The sequence below is a fragment of the Colobus angolensis genome, unplaced genomic scaffold (assembly GCF_000951035.1).
Source record: "Colobus angolensis palliatus isolate OR3802 unplaced genomic scaffold, Cang.pa_1.0 Scaffold17, whole genome shotgun sequence".
NCBI lineage: Eukaryota > Metazoa > Chordata > Mammalia > Primates > Cercopithecidae > Colobus > Colobus angolensis.
The window spans coordinates 842,710-857,631 of NW_012114821.1; the positions used below are offsets into that span (position 1 = coordinate 842,710).

The 14,922-nt window shown below is 64.1% G+C and overlaps 1 protein-coding gene and 1 long non-coding RNA gene across 2 annotated transcripts in view; one reads left to right on the forward strand and one right to left on the reverse strand.

Moving 5' to 3' along the window:
• Positions 1-14,922, forward strand: part of BOP1 (block of proliferation 1) — a 31,811-nt gene that overhangs the window by 11,798 nt on the left and 5,091 nt on the right. Inside the window, exon 2 of the mRNA XM_011938206.1 lies at positions 5,912-5,992. Coding sequence (XP_011793596.1) covers positions 5,912-5,992 — 81 coding nt within the window. The remainder of the gene's footprint in view (positions 1-5,911; positions 5,993-14,922) is intronic.
• LOC105508977 lies at positions 13,553-14,922 on the reverse strand. Its single transcript, XR_001001359.1, has 2 exons — positions 14,853-14,922; positions 13,553-13,931 (listed from the first exon to the last, which is right to left on the reverse strand). It is a non-coding gene; the product is annotated as an uncharacterized LOC105508977 (long non-coding RNA).

A 14,922-nucleotide genomic window follows, 5' to 3' on the forward strand; every position in this document is an offset into this window, starting at 1 on the left:
AACAACAAGCGTTTGCTGTCTGTTTCTGGGGTCAGGAGTCCTGGCGTTTTGTGCAGTTCACTCGAGGAACAGGGCCTGGCTGTGCCCTTCCCAGCTCCTCCCCTGACTGTTGGCACGAGGAGCTCAGGAGTGAAGGTGAAGAAGGGTGCTCTGTCTGGGGGGTGGTCGATGGATAGGGATGAGGGCAGGGACAGGGCCCGAGAAGATGGGGTGGGTGCTGTACCTCCCCTTTCCCTTCCTGGGGTATCTGGTCTTGGCCACAGCAGGGCCCACAGCTGTTGCTAGTAGCCTGCTTGGGGCCAGTGGGTTTGATTTATTTTTGTGTATGTGTGTTTTGGGGGCAGGCATCCCTTCCCACCCCTCACGTCCCTGCTACAGCGACCCCTCTTTCTGGGTCCACCTGCTCTGGCCAGCCTTACCCCGGTGCCCACCCCATCTCCAGCCTCCCTGCCTGGGGCCTGGTAGTCCTGCCTCTTAATTGCATTCCATGCTACCTACATGACCTGAGAGTTCTGTCTCCTGGCCTGGTTCCTACTCCCCGGGACCTTCTCCAGCCCCTGCCCTTCCCGCTGTTGACCGTGTCTGTGAGCCGTCCCACTGGAGGGGTGTCCCACTGGAGGGGCGCCCTGGGCTGGGTGCCCCCAGCTCTCCGCTGACCAGTTGGGGAGGAACCTGCCTCCTGCCGGCCTGTGCCTCGCTCCCTGTGCCCCCTCCAGCAGCACACGGCGGCAGTTGGGCCAGAGTGAGGACTGGTTGCAGTGCCTTCTCTTAGTCGCTGGTGTCTGGTGGATCTGTGGGATCCGTGCGCTCAGAGCTGCTTTGTCCCTTCTGTGCTCATTTTGATTCATTTTTCCCCCCCCGTGCTTGTCTTTGTTTTTTTATTTACCTGAGTTTTTTCTTTTCATTCTTTTGTGCAGAAGTTTCTGTTTTTATCAGTTTAATCTGCTTGCCACAGTCAAGAATGTGAGAAAAGACTGGGTGTGGTGAGCCAAACCTGTAATCCCAGCACTTTGGGAGGCCGAGGCAGGTGGATCACTTGAGGAGTTCAAGACCAGCCCGGCCGACATGGTGAAACCTTGTGTGAATCGCTTGAGCCTGGGAGGCGGAAGTTGGAGAAAGCTGAGATCATGCCACTGCACTCCCATCCGGGGTGACAGTGAGTGAGACTGTCTTGAAAGAAAAAAACATGAGTAAGAGAAAGCCTAAGACCTAGTATTAAAGTGACAATTCCAGATTTGTGTGTTTTTTTTTTTTTGCGACGAGTCTGTCGCCCAGGCTGGAGTGCAGTAGCCTCATCTTGGCTCACTGCAGTCTCCACCTCCGGAATTCATGCAGTTCTCCTGCCTCAGCTTCCCGCTGGGATTACAGGTGAGTGCCACCACGCCCAGCTAATTTTTTGTATTTTTAATAGAGACGGGGTTTTCCATGTTGGCCAGGCTGGTCTCGAACTCTTAATCTCAACGGATCCGCCTGCCCAGGTCTCCCAGAGTGCTGGGATGACAGGCGTGAGCCACCGGGCCCGGCCTTCCTAGAGAATGTAAGGATTGTTCGGCCTGTGCCGGAGCGTAATGCAGACTCTTGGTCAGGGGGATCCCGCCAGCGTCTCAGCGAAGGCTCTGGGAATGGCAGACGGCAGGGCGTATAGCTGCAGTGTGGGAATAGTGGCCAGTGTGGGAACCCCTGTTGCTGTGGTTCTGGGGTCTGGGCGCTGGTGCTGTCTGCTGGAGAGTGGTCTGGGGCTGCAGCTCTGTGGAGTCTGGAAAAGGCTGCCCAGCGACTCTCACCAGCTGGTTAGTGAGCCCACCATGGGCGAAGTTGCCTGGGTGTGGACCCCAGAGCTGGGGATGGGACCAGGGCCCAGGGCTGGTCGTGGACTCCGCTCTTGCCTCTGCCCGTGGCCTTGCTTTGGGTTCTTTTGAAGACTGCTGGCTCCAAGCTTCTTGGCCCCGTGGGGGAGTCAGGCAGCTGTTCTGCCATCTGTCCTGGCACTTTGCAGCATCAAACAAATATTTTGTAGCATTCTGGACTCGAGGGGTCAGAGTTCAGGCCGAAAGCACTAGGGTCAGTACACCCCTAGTACAGTGTCACGCTGGGGGGCCGGGGAGCCCCAAGGGTTCTGGTACATTCCACCTGAGGAAGATTGACACTCGACTCACATCCTGTGCTCCGGGCCTTGGGTGAGGATCTCAGGCGAGCACAGCCAGGCCTCTTGTGCATCCAGACCGTCCCTGACAGCCATGTTCACGAAGGGCACCCCTGTCCAGCTGTCCCCCTCCCAGGGCTCAGGGCTGCAAGGACACCGTCTCCTGTGGTGGGCAGAGCAGCACGGCGCTCACGACCTCAGCCCAGAATCCTGTGGCGTCAGTGTGGGCTGCCTCCCTTGGGTGGGTAAAGCAGCCACAAGCCCACCCAGATTTGCGGGGAGGGGGGACATAGACTCTGTCTCTTGATGTGATGAGAATCAAAGGTTTGTGGCTGTGTTTCAAAATGGTCATAGTCACCCTTATGCTTGCCAGATACTCTTCCCCCAAGGCTCCTCAGAACCTCATTCCACAGCCAGGGTCTCATCTAAACCAGGCCTGGCACATGGGAGTCCTTGGGCCCCCCTCTGCACAGCTGTCTGCAGTGGGGCACCAAGTCACAGTGGAGTGATCTCTGGTCTGTGGTGGTCCTAAGGTGGCTGGGCACATGGCTGGTGGTCTTGGCCTTGATGGTCTTGGCCCATGGTGGTCTTGGAGCCTGTGGCGGTCATGGCACGCAGTAGTTCTTGGGGCCCGTGGTGGTCGTGGCCTGTGGTGGTCTTGAGGCCAGTGGTGGTTGTGGCTATGGTGGTCTTTGGGGCCTGTGGTGGTCTTGAGGCCCGTGGCGGTCGTGGCCTGTGGTGGTCTTGGGGCCCGTGGCGGTCGTGGCCTGTGGTGGTCTTGGGGCCCGTGGCGGTCGTGGCCTGTGTTGGTCTTGGGGCCCGTGGTGGTCGTGGCCTGTGGTGGTCTTGGGGCCCGTGGTGGTCGTGGCCTGTGGTGGTCTTGGGGCCCGTGGCGGTCGTGGCCTGTGGTGGTCTTGAGGCCAGTGGTGGTTGTGGCCATGGTGGTCTTGGGGCCGCTGGTGGCAGCACACATGGCCAGTGCCTCGTGCAGGGTTGGTCTCCATGCCTGGGAACGACCCTGTCACTCTTGGGCTCTTCCCCGTCGTTACCTTCCTTTTCTCTGAAATAAAAAGGGATGTTTTTTGGTGTGTATTTTCTCAGGGCTTTTCAGTTCCTGGTGATGTACTTTCTTTAAAACAAAACGTGGGTTTTCTAGGTACCTGTTGATGAGTCGTTGCTGTCAGATCAGCCATCAGCACAGAGCTCTTGGATGCCGGCCGTCTCTGTGCTGGGCACCCTGCGGCTAGCGTGGGCAGGGCCCTGGGGATCCTTGGCAGTGCTGAGGTGCCAGGTGTGGGGTCCGTGGTACAGCGCTGGGTTCTCTTGGTCTCCTTGGCACCCTGACAGCGATGTTCTGGCTCTGGTCTCCGGGCACGTTGGCACTGCTTCCCTCCTGCCATCCACGTCCCCAGCAGAACCCTCCTGTGGGCGGCCCTGGGAGCAGAGTTGTCTTCCCACCGACCCAGGACACCGCAGCTCTGTCGCCGTCCTCTCCCAGGAGATGAAGGGAGAGCCCGTGTCACATGCCTGGTTGGTGGCAGTGGGGCATATGGCCTGACTGGCCTGATGCTGGGCAGGGGAGGCTCTGGTGCAGTCGCAGTAGGGGACTCCTGCGCTTGGACACCGTTTCTGGCTGGCTGAACCCGCTGTGGGTTTCTCCCTTTGGTCCTCATGGTGACGTTCTAGCCCTTGGGCTAGGCAGAGGCCATAGAGGGTTCAGGGACTGCAGCAGCCTTTCCTGGGCCCCAGCGGCCCTGGCACCCCGTCCTGCGCTCCCTGTCAGCAGCTCCCTGCCCACCGGTCAGTCCTTCTGACCCACCTGCCTCTGCCCAGTGGCGCTCGCCTGCCCTCTCTCTCAGCTTTGCTTCACCCTCACGCGACTCTCCGGCTCCATCAGGCCCAGCCCCTCCTCAGGAACCCCTGCACGTAGACCCCGCATCCCTTGTGTCCCCCAGCAGCGGAGGTCCTCAGTCAGGCACCACACCACTGTGGGTGGTGCTGGAGGCCCTGGAGGACTTGGGCTGACTCCAGGCATGGGCGTGGCGGGAGGAGGTCCTGTCCCCAGGAGTCCGGAGCGTGGCGTGGGCTCGTGTTCCGTTGTCTGTGTGGTTAGGGCTTTAGAGGCCTTTTCCTCTAATTTTTACATTTAAAAAAATATGTTCAATGCCCCACAGCATTTGCCTCCAAAATCTGAAGGGGCCTTCTAGGTCAGGCAGTTCCCAGCAGAGGCCGCCCCTGCCCATGTCGCCCCTGCCCGCACCGCCCCTGCCCTTCGGGCGCTGGGCCTGGCTGAGCGCTGTCGCCCCCTGGTGGACTCAGTGTGCCCCGCAGCTGTCCCACGGGCATGCCGTGCCCCTGGACACCCAGCCCTTCCCAAGGGCGCCTCTGCCCCCTGCCCAGAGCCTGCCTGTGCCGTGGCCTGTCCACATCCAGCACAGGGGCTACGGGGCACAGAGTGCTGGGTGACAAGCCTTTTGTCCACCTGCCAGGACCCTGGGACTGTGGCCCATGAGCACCGAGGCTGGGACTCTGGGGTATGGTGCTTCAGCCCTGGCCACTGCGAGCGGTCGGAAGCCCCGCCCGATACCCATGCAGCAGAGGCCAGGTGGGGGCAGCTGACCACCGCTTGGTGTGGAACTGCCCTTGTGCAGGTCTGGGGCTTGGGGCCGGGGCCTCGTGTCTGCCGCGGCTCTGGGGGCTTGTGTGCTCCAGGCAGGGGCAAGAGCTCGGTGTCACTGGGTGCCCCAGGCCACTGTCAGCGGCAGGGGGAGACGTAGAAACTGAATCCTTCCTTGTTCCTGGCCTGGGAAAAAACTTAGTCTCCCATCTCTCCATATTGAAGGAAAAAACAGGCAGGGGAGGGGCCCGGGCCGGAGGGAAGAGGGGCTGGGGCGGGGGTGGGGGCGTGCCCGCCCTCGCTCTGGGGTTCTTGCGCCCGAGCACTTTACTGCCCCCACGGGTGAGAGGTGGCCTGTTTTCCCCATCAACCTTGGTTCCGCCAGTAAACCCGATCCGGTTGGAGCCATCCTCACCTCCACAGTTGAGGGCAGAATCTGTTTTCCAGCTTGGGGCGTGAATTCTCAGTGGCGCCCACTCTGTGGCCCGGCGGGATGGGGTCGGCCTAGGCTGTGGACGTGGTGGGTGGGAGGATGCTGGGCGCCAGGGAGCCTGTGGGGGCTGCAGGCCTTCTGAGCGTTTGGGGCCCTGTCTGGGCCCTCTGCTGGCTGGACATGGCCCCCGAGATGGGTGGACAATGTATGTGCCCCGCCCCTTCAAGGGCATTGCCCCCAGTGACGCTGCTGTGACGGCTGTGTCTGCTCCTTCCCCCAACCCTGTTGCCCCCGTCCCAGGCGGGGCTGGGCAGGAGCCCCATGTGGGGCCTCAGGGAGGAGTCCTGCGGCTTTGACATGAATGGGGGTATGGGGTGGTGGGTGGTGGGTGGGGGTCTTAGTCCTCAGCTGGAGGCTTTGCTCCTGACTGCCCCAGTGGCCTCCGTGTGTAGCCTGACCCGGGTCAGCCTAGGGACAGAGGCCTGGGGAGGCTGCAGTCCAGCCCTTATAGAGGACAGGGCCGTGGTGCTGGGTGCCAGCCACGGCCTCCACAGGACCCCTTAGAGCTGGGTGTTCTTGGCCTTGTGCTAAGGCCTGGGCCAGGCTGGAGCCGCTCAGAGATTTGGGGCGGGGGTGGGCTTCCCAGGTCTGGGATCCCCCCAAGGTCAAAGGGCACGCTGTATCCCCTGAAGTAACCATTTTCCCCCTCTCTCTGCAGGACGGCAGCCCTGGCCCGAGGACAGCGGTGGCGAGCGCCCGGACTGGGGATGAGTACGCGGAGGACAGCTCTGATGAGGAGGTGGGGCTGGGGCTGCTTTCCCACTGGGCAGGGTGGGGCATCTTCCATCACAGCCTAGCAGGTGCTGGGCGTTGGGGCCGGGGTTGCCCTGGGGGGTGCTGGGACCTGCCCGCAGGTGGGCCACACTGTTGGGGCCGCAAGGCTCCCGAGGCCCGTGGTGGCGTCCTGGCTTGGGGCCCTGTTCCCCGTCTGCAGGAGCGATTTCGGGGTCTGGGACACAAGACTGCAATGTGTGTCATCATTGCCTGTGAAGGGGAAGGACCTGGGTGTGGCTCCATGCCCCTGTGTCAGCCCTGGCCTGTGGACAGGCCCCGGGGCTCCTGTGTCTTCTGCAGGGTGGCTGGGGGCTCCCTGGAGGCAGTGTACATGGTCTGGGTGGGGGTCATGGGCATGGGTGGTACTCCTGTCGTGTGTGCTGTGTGGGGAGCCACAGGTTGGCTGTGGGCCAGGTGGGCAGGACAGGGCCATGGCTGCCTCCTGATGTCCTGATGTTCTGGCAATGGTGGCCCTTCCCTTCCCCTGGAGTCCCCCCCCTGCCCCTGGTGGTGGCTGATGGGGGCTTGGGTCATTGACTCTGACCTCTGAGTGAGTCCCAGGAGCACATCTCAGGAGGGGTTGGAGGTCGGCTCTTTCTCGTGAGGAGCTTGCAGGCGAAGGGGGACGTGTGCTACCGGGCTGGGCTCTGCTGGCATGGAGAGGCTGGGACGGGCTGTGTCCAGGAGCAGATTTGGCTGCAGGGGGCTGCCCTCATCTGGGAGGGTCTGGAAGCTCTGAGAAGCTCTGAGGCCAGTGGCAGTGCCTGCCTGTACCCTCCTCAGTGTGGCCTGGCCCCAGGGTGGGACTGTGGTCCCCGTGGAGCACCTGGGTGTGAGGCAGAGGCCCCTTTGGGCCCTGGGGGCTGCGGGGGAAGGAGAAGGCTTTGGTGTAGGGCCTTCCCCGAAGGAGCTCTTCCTCCCTGCCTGTCAGGGGCTGTCCCCTCGGGGCCTGGGGGAGACACGAGTCCCCCTCCCGCCAGGTTCCTCCCCCATCCTTCGGCTCTCTTGGCTGTGGCTGCAGGAGCCTTGGCTGCCCGCCCGATCCGGTCTCTGCTGCGCGTTCAGAGAACAGAGACAAAACAAAATAAATTGGTTTCCTGGCCGGAGCAGCGGGCTCACTCAGAGAGGGGGGGCCACGCCGCGCGCTCCCTGCCTGTCTCCCCTCCCCCTCCCAGGGGCTCTGGCTGTCGGCAGCCACATCCTGTCGGTTACTTTTTTATATTTGGTATTTTGAGAAATCGATGATGATTGTAAACGGAGTGTAGAGGCTGGGGGAGGGGCCTCGGCAGGGCCTGTGGGACCCTGCTGCCCCTGGGGGTGCTTTGCCAGGCCTGTCCAGTGCCACCGCCGCCTGCCGGGTGGGCAGCCCCCTGCTGTGCCGGGAGGAAGCGGGCCAGGGATGTGGGGGCTGCTTCCTCCAGTGATGACTATCCCACATGTTGGTCTGAGTGACGGCGAGGGAGCCGGGGTGCCGCCCGGTGCTCCTGCCAGCACAGCCGGCCAGCGACTCGAGGGGGCGGCAGAGCTCAGCTTTCAGGAGCCAGGCCAGGCCAGGCCAGATGCCTCCCGTCCAGAGAAGTCCGTATCTGCCTGGGCCTCCTTTCCCTTGGAGCAAAGTGGGGTGGCCCCAGGGGAGTGATTTGGGGCCACAGGTGGGCAGGAAAGAGGCTTGGGAGGTGGGAGACAGCCTGCAGCTCTGCGATGGGACAGTGGAGTGAGGAGAGCAGGGCCCGTCAGGCAGCCCCGCGTCCTTGGAGGTGGCCGTGGCCCCAGGACCATGGTCCTCCTCAGCACTGGGCAGAGCTGGCTGGGAGAAGGCCGACCTCACTGCCAGGACCCTTCAGGACTTTGGGGAGGGCCCCTGGCAGCAGGGCAGGGAGGGTGCTGCTGGGGTGTGTGCTCCTGCGAGCCGCGATCTCAGCTGGAGCGCGAGGGTGGCAGTGGCTGTGATGCTGAGAAGGTCGGGCCAAGCTCCTGCTGGCGGGAGGTGCCTCCTCACCACCCCCTACCCACCTGCCTCCCCTTCTCCTCAGGCCACTTCCCTGCCCTTCCTGGGTCTGGATCCAGGGCCTGGACCTGGATGACACCGGGGCTTGGGGCCTCTCACTGCGTCAGGGACCCCCTGCTGGGCGCTGACTTTTGAAGTGCAGAGCAGCCTCTCTGTGCCCCAGCTCTTGGTCTCCTTATTCCCCTCCCCCAGGTGCGCCGGCAGAGGGAGGCGGGTGGAACCCCTGGAGGAGGCGCTGGGCCTGGATGGGGTCCTCCTGCCCGGCAGTGGGGGGCCCCCAGGAGCCGGCTGAGCCGCGGCTGCCCCGCCCCCGCATGGCCACCTCACCCCTCTCCCACCGCGCCTGGAGCTTCACAGACGTGATCTCATCCAGCCGCTGGGACCCCCGGGAGGTGGGCCGGGGTGGAGGGGCGGGGCGAGGGGGTTGCTTGGCCTTTGCGGAAGCAACCCCTCCACTTTGGTTTGAGCCGTTGGGAGAAACTGAGGCCGGGCAGCTGCTCAGGCAGAGGATGCAGCCACCCAGCCTTCCCCTGCCCGTGCCGTGTTTGTCAGGAGAGTGTGGCAGGCTGAGGGGTCAGGGTGGCCGTCAACTCTGCCCGGAGGAGCTGCCCTCTGCTGTCCCTTTGCCGTGCCTGTGGTGCTGGCCTGGGGCCATCCCCCGCAAGGCCTCCCCTGGGGTCTGGAGTCTGGGGCTGGGGTGCAGCCTTGCCGGCTCCCCGGTGCCCCCGACCCTGCCTGGGCTGTGAGTCAGGTTCCTGCAGGGATGCAGCCGGGCCTGTCTGCGTCCAGAGCCCGTGGTCCCCTCTGCTCTCGCGCCAAGCGCCGTTAATGGCTTCTCCCAGCTACTGAACCGGCAGCTGCCTCCAGCGCTGGCGGCCTCCCGCTCCTCCGGGCCGCCCCCGCCCCCACGTCCTGGCCCCGCGTACTCAGGCTTGCGTCGCTGCTGGCAGCGCGGCCTCGGCTCAAGTTTCCCGGCGAGTGAACGGCCCTCCCCACGCTGCTTGTGGAGGGCGCCCAGGCCTGCAGACCGCCCCAATCTCCCTGGCGGCCGTCCACCCCCGCGGCCGCCTGCATGCCTGCCTCCGAGGGGGCTGCTGACTGTGCTGAGGCTGGCCCTTGGGTCTGGTCCCTTCCCACCGAGGAGGGAAACGGGCGCGTCCTGCTACCCAGGCTATGGGGGGTGTGTGTAGCCTGACTGCTGCGTGCCCCTTGGCCAACTTGAAGGCCCTCCTAGGCCTGGCCTGCTGCACTCGATTGTCCCGTTTGGGAGAGGAGAGACCCTGGGGTCAGTGAGGAGGGGCAGGGAAGCCAGGGCCCTCATGGGGGCACCTGGGGCTCTCCGATGAAGCAGGGCCGGGCAGTGGCTGGCAGGTGGGAGTGGCTTTTCGAAGCCGCGTCCTCCTGCTTTGGGCTGCAAGGGTGGTGGAGGCCCTGGCCTGCTGTGCCCTCTCGGGGCCAGCGTCCTTGGCAGCTAGAACCTGGGTGGGCAGGTGGGGGTTCTCTCCCGGGCTCTAACAGAGGCTTTGTCCTGGGGCTTGCAGAGCAGCCTGTGGAGCGGAGCTGGGGAAGGCATTGGAGGGCAAGGTCTGTCAGGCAAGTGGTGACGGCTGCAGGCTCTGGGCCTTCTGGGGAGGTTGGCTGTGGAGAGCTGGGTCTGGGTGTGTGTCCCAAGGCTGGGGCTGTTCCGCAGGGGATGGGAGTCCCAGGTGCGTGTATGTGCATGGATCAGGACTGGGGGAAAAGTCTCCAGAATGAGATTTTGGAGGTGTCCGGAGTTGGGGGCTGAGTGGGTGTGGACCTCTGGAGCCCTGTTCCCACCCCACCGGGAAGCTGCAGCTCTGAGTTGTGGGACTCAGAGCAGGCCGAGGAGTGGTGAGCACTGGGAGGTGTCGGGGGGATGTTGGGGGTGTCATGCCTCAAGCCTGTGCCCCACCCCCAGCATCCTGCAGGAGTTTCTGGGAGCCCCTGCTTATGAGACGCCAGGCATTGGGGTGCTCTGCCTGAGAACAGGCATCGTCCCTGGGCCATTCCCAGCAGAGACTGAGGCAGGCCAGGTCTGGAGGAGCCCCTGGGTCAGTAGTGGCCTCTCTCAGGCCTGCAGACCCCCAGGGGGTGACCTGCTGCCCTCCCAGCTGTGGAGGTGCCAGGACACCTGGGTCAGTAGTGGCTTCTCTCCTGTGGTGGAGGTGCCGGGAGGAGGCCGAGCTGTGTGCCCAGCCTCTGGAAGGGCAGATGCGTGGTTGGCGGGAGCAGGGCCAGAGGTGAGGGCCTCTGGGCTGGCGGCTTCTCCTGCCTGGGACCCCACCTTGGGCTGGGGTCCGCTCAGCTGGTTTGGACTTTGAGGAGGAGGAGAAGACCAAGCAGGACCTGGCTTTCTCTCCTCTGGCCCCGGCGCCAGGGCCCAGCACCCCTGCTGGAACCACTTCAGTAGGGTGAGATGCAGCAGGTGAGCCTCCTGCCCTGGCCTTGCCCTGAGCAGTTTGACAGATAAAACCCTGAGGAAGAAGAGGAGGAGGAGGCGGCGGCCGCCTCATGTCGCACAGGAAGGCCGTGTGGCGCTCTGAGACAGGCGGGTGTTTTGTGCAGGGGAGCGGCGCGAGTGCTGAACACTACCCGCATTGTAATCGGAGAGGGGCTGGGGAAGAGAGAGACGGAGCGAGGGCGGCTGACCCCGCGCTCCCGGGGGACAGGTGGGAGAGGCGGAACGAGGAGAGAGTGAAGGATTCCAGAGGTGGGCCGGCTTCCTCTCTCGCAGACAGACACGGGAGGAGGCGGGCAGCGGGCCAGCCCCATACCTGCAGTTCCAATCTGTGGTCCTGACAGCTGCAGCCACTTTGGGGAGGGGGAGGGAGGGGGCTCATCGAGAGCGGAAAAATCCCAGCCGACACATCAGCCGGTTGCGGCCTGTGTCCGGTGCAGTCTGGGCTAGGGGCCTGTCCTTGGGGCTGGGCGGCCCCCGGGAGAGCCCTGATGCTGGGTCTGTGTGTGCCCCCGGCCGGCCGGGGCTCTCCGTGCGGGGCCTGACCCAGAGGGGTCACATGTGTTTCCTGGCAGCCCACAGGTGCTGCGCAGGGCGGGGCGGGCGGTGGGCGCAGGCAGCCCTGATGAATCATGTGTCCCGCCAGCAGCTCGTTCCCCAGGCCGGGGACAGGAGCTGACAGCTGAGGCCCAGCAGAGCGTTTCCAGCCCCGCTCGGCTCACAGGGGCGGCTGCTGGCCCAGGGTGCAGGCTGGGGCCCCTTCCGTCCCAGCTGCCTCTGTGGGGCACAGGCAGAGGGAGCCCTGGGTCTCTGTGGAGGTGAGGCCAGCACTCTGGGAAGGGAGCCAGGGGCTGTGGTGGGCAGGGGGCACCTGCCACTCCTCTGCCTGGTGGCTGTGAGCTGCGAGTGGGTTCGGGTGGGCCACCGCGGGCCTGGGGGGTCAGCCCACGCCACCCCCGGTCTGGTTTGAATTTCTGGAGCAGTGGAGGGTGACGGAGTGTTCCTCCCCCGCCCCTCCCTTCTTGCTGGCTGGCGGGCTGGGCCCTCGGCCGCTGCTACCGGTGCAGCTCAGGGAGCGGCTGGGCTGGCTGCCCAGGCCTGAGGCTGGCCAAGCTGCAGCCGCGGTCGGAGTCAGGCCCGCAGCGGAGGGCCTGGCTGTGAGTACTGCACCCCAACCAGCAGGGCCCTGGGGATCCTTTCAGCTCTGAGGCCTCCAGGTTGTTGTTCCTGTTCCCTTTGGGCCTCGTTAGACAGCCCAAACTCTGACCCCAGTCCAAGGGGGCTCTGACGTCCCTTTCCCCAGCACTCCCTCTTGACCCTGCCCAGACCTCCCCACCCGGGCCCGCACCTTCCCACCTGCTCCGAGCTGGCTCTGCCCTGTCCTTGGTGCCGGCCGCCGAGGCCCCGCACCTGTCTGCTCAGGCCAGGAGCCCTTGGTGTCCCTGCCCTGGGGACTTTCAGTATCTTCTATCAGATTTGTCCCCAACACTGACCGGCCACTGAGGTAAGGGGTTGACGTAGAGGTTTGCAACCCCCACCAGGCCCAGGTCTGGAAATGGGAGGCCTGGAGGTGAGGAGCAGGTGGGCCATGGACCCTCCCTACGGATGTACACCCAGTGCCCAGTGGAGGGAGGGCTGATGTGGGCGCCGTGGGCCTTAGGGTGCTATGCAGAGTGCCGGTCTTGGCCATGCTCCTGGGTCCACCCTACTTCTCACTCACCAGCGCTTTGGTGCCTGGGAGGGTGGCGGGGCGGGGGTGTGAGGAAAGCTCCCGAGAAAGGAAGGGGCTGCCTCGGCCCCTAGCTGCATCCCCATGTCCCCCGGGCCCTGGCTCCCCGCGGGCGGGGGCCTCTGCAGTGACTGAGCTTGTCCTCTCCTCCCTCCCTCTGGCCAGCTGTGGGCTCCTGCAGGATTAGGGAGAGGAAATTTGGGGTTGGGTTTCTCTCTGAACGAAACCTGCCGTTGTGACTTTTTATCCTGTTATATTTCTATCAGATTGGACGCAGCCCCCCTCTAGCCCTTAATGGCTCTGGCTTTGAGAATTTCCTCCAAAATTACACCACTGCTTCCTGCTCTGCCATTCCCTGGAGCCTGTCTTTGCAGAGGAGGGGCAGTCCTGGGCCAACCCTGCACTGATGCCCACGTGGGCCACAGCACCTGGTCTCCCCGGGTGGGGGTGCGTCCGTGCCTGTGCTAGGGAGGGAACTGTGGCCAGCCGCCGCCCTGACGCCCGCACCTGGCACCGTCAGCCATTGTCCATCCAGCCGGAAGTTAGGCTGTGGCCTGGCAGGGTTGGGGGGAGGTGGTCCACACAGCACCGCCTGCCTTTCTTCTCTCTGTGCCCACTGAGCTCACACCACTAAACGGTAATTGTCACCTGCAGGGTTTTAATGGCCGGCCAGCTGTGCGCAGAGCGCTGTGGGGGCTCAACCCACCTCCTGTGGTGGGCGGGGTCTTCAGGGGGCTGGGTGGGACATGGTGGTGGGAGGAGGATGGCCAGGGGTCCTCCTTCCCATGTGGGCAGTGCTTCCAGGGGCCAAATGGCCCTGGTGCATGAGGAGACGCCCCTCTCTCCAGTCAAGCCCCTTGCTGGGGCTGGGCGCCCACCCCCTGTGCCGGGCAGCACAGCTTGCTTCACTCCTTGTGACCTGAGGCCAGATGCAGCACCCTCCTCACCCTCAGGGCCCCTGGGTGCCCGGCAGGCCCGAGAGTGGGGTCCCCCTACCCTGCTGCCGCCTCCCTGTCCCGGCCTTGTGGCGTCTGTGCCTTGTGCCTCACCCTCCCCGTCTTCTGCCATGCAGCTCCTCCCCCACCCTCTCTCCCTGCGTGGCTCCCTCATCCCCACCCTGCAGCTTCCCAGTAGGAGGCTCTGGGTGAGCTAAGCCTGTCCTCACCGCCTCAGCCCAGGGAGGGGTGGCCCTGAGCCTGTAAAGTGGGGGCTTCCCAGGGAGCTGGGGTACTTGGCCTGAGGAGGATGGGACCACCAAGGGTGGGAATGGAGGCTCAGGCTGGGGGTGAATTCTGACAGTTGGCCTCCATATTTGGAAGATACTGTTTTGTTTTTAATTATACAAAATTTTCAGACTTTATATTATCATATCAAAAACACAAGACGCCAACACACAGTGGCCGGAAGAAAAGCCAGCGCAGAAAGTTCCAGTGGGCCCGGGCAGGTGCTGGGGCCAGCGCAGAGTCCCGCTGCCGGCGCCTGTCTGTACGTCCATCTGTCCCTCGGCCCCGCTTGCAGCTAGGGCTGGCCTGGGGCATGCTTGTGGCGGGCCTTGCCCAGCTCAGGTCCAAGGTGGGGGCTGTCTGCCGTCACCCCGGGTGTTCACCTCCCCCAGCAGCGTCTGCCTCCTGGCTGCTGCCGGCCACCTCCTAACTGCGAATCGCTGTCTTTCTGTCGCGGTCCTTGCTCTGCAGAGGGGAGGGAGGAGTGTCAGGCCCCGGCAGAGTCCAGCGCCAATCTGTACCTCTCTGGCCTCCCTGCTGGGTGCCATCTCAGGTGGCCAGCACTGAGGCACCTCCTTCCCGGCTCTCCCCAGCTTCCCTCAAGCGTTTTGGGGAGGGGAGCATACTGCTGCACAGCCGAAATTGTAAAATTAAATTTCCCAGATGTTCAGGCCCCAGGAGCTCGCGCGTGCTGTCTGGAGAGGAAATGGGGATTGGGAAAAGCCGTGCCGTATTTTCTCCCTGCTCACCCTGCTTTTCCGGTGCCACCAAGCACAGCAGGAGCTGTAAATCACAGCTGGCCAGCGTCTCCTGCAGGGGCCCTCATCCCCAGCCCCCACGTCTCCTGCCAGCCTCTGCCTTCGTGTCCCATGGCCCACATCTCGGGCAGCCCTACAGGACCTGGTGTCTTGGTGTGCAGCCTAGGTAGGGGACGGACAGCAGGTGCCCAAGATGGCTTAGGCCAGTGGTGGGCCGCAGGGGCTAAGACCCCAGGGTCCTTCCTCTCTTGCCTTGCAGCCTCTTACTTTCTGAACTCAGCTCTTTTCACTCTACCTTTCAACTTGCTGAAAAGGGAAGCCTGCAGCGGCCTGGTCCAGCTCCCAGCCTCCCCGCCCTGGGTGGGCCCCTTTGGGCATCCCTAGCTGTTACCTCTCATGCAGCTCCCTGGGGGTGACTCCACACTCCACTGGGAGCCGGGTGTCCTAGGGCCGCCCTGGAGAGGAGCCCCAAGAGAAGGCCCCAGCCCCCAGCAGACCTGCGTTACAGGTGTGCCTGCCTGTGCCCTGTTGGGGAGCCCTGCCCGCGTGGCCTCGCCGCCTCTGCCTGGCAGGTGTGGACTGAGGGGCGCGTTGGAGGCCCCCTCGGCGCCCCACGGCCCGTGCTCACCAACTTTCTCTGGTTGCTGAGGCAGAAGGTGCAGATCTGTTTGGGCTGGGTGTTCTCGCCGTCGCGGGCG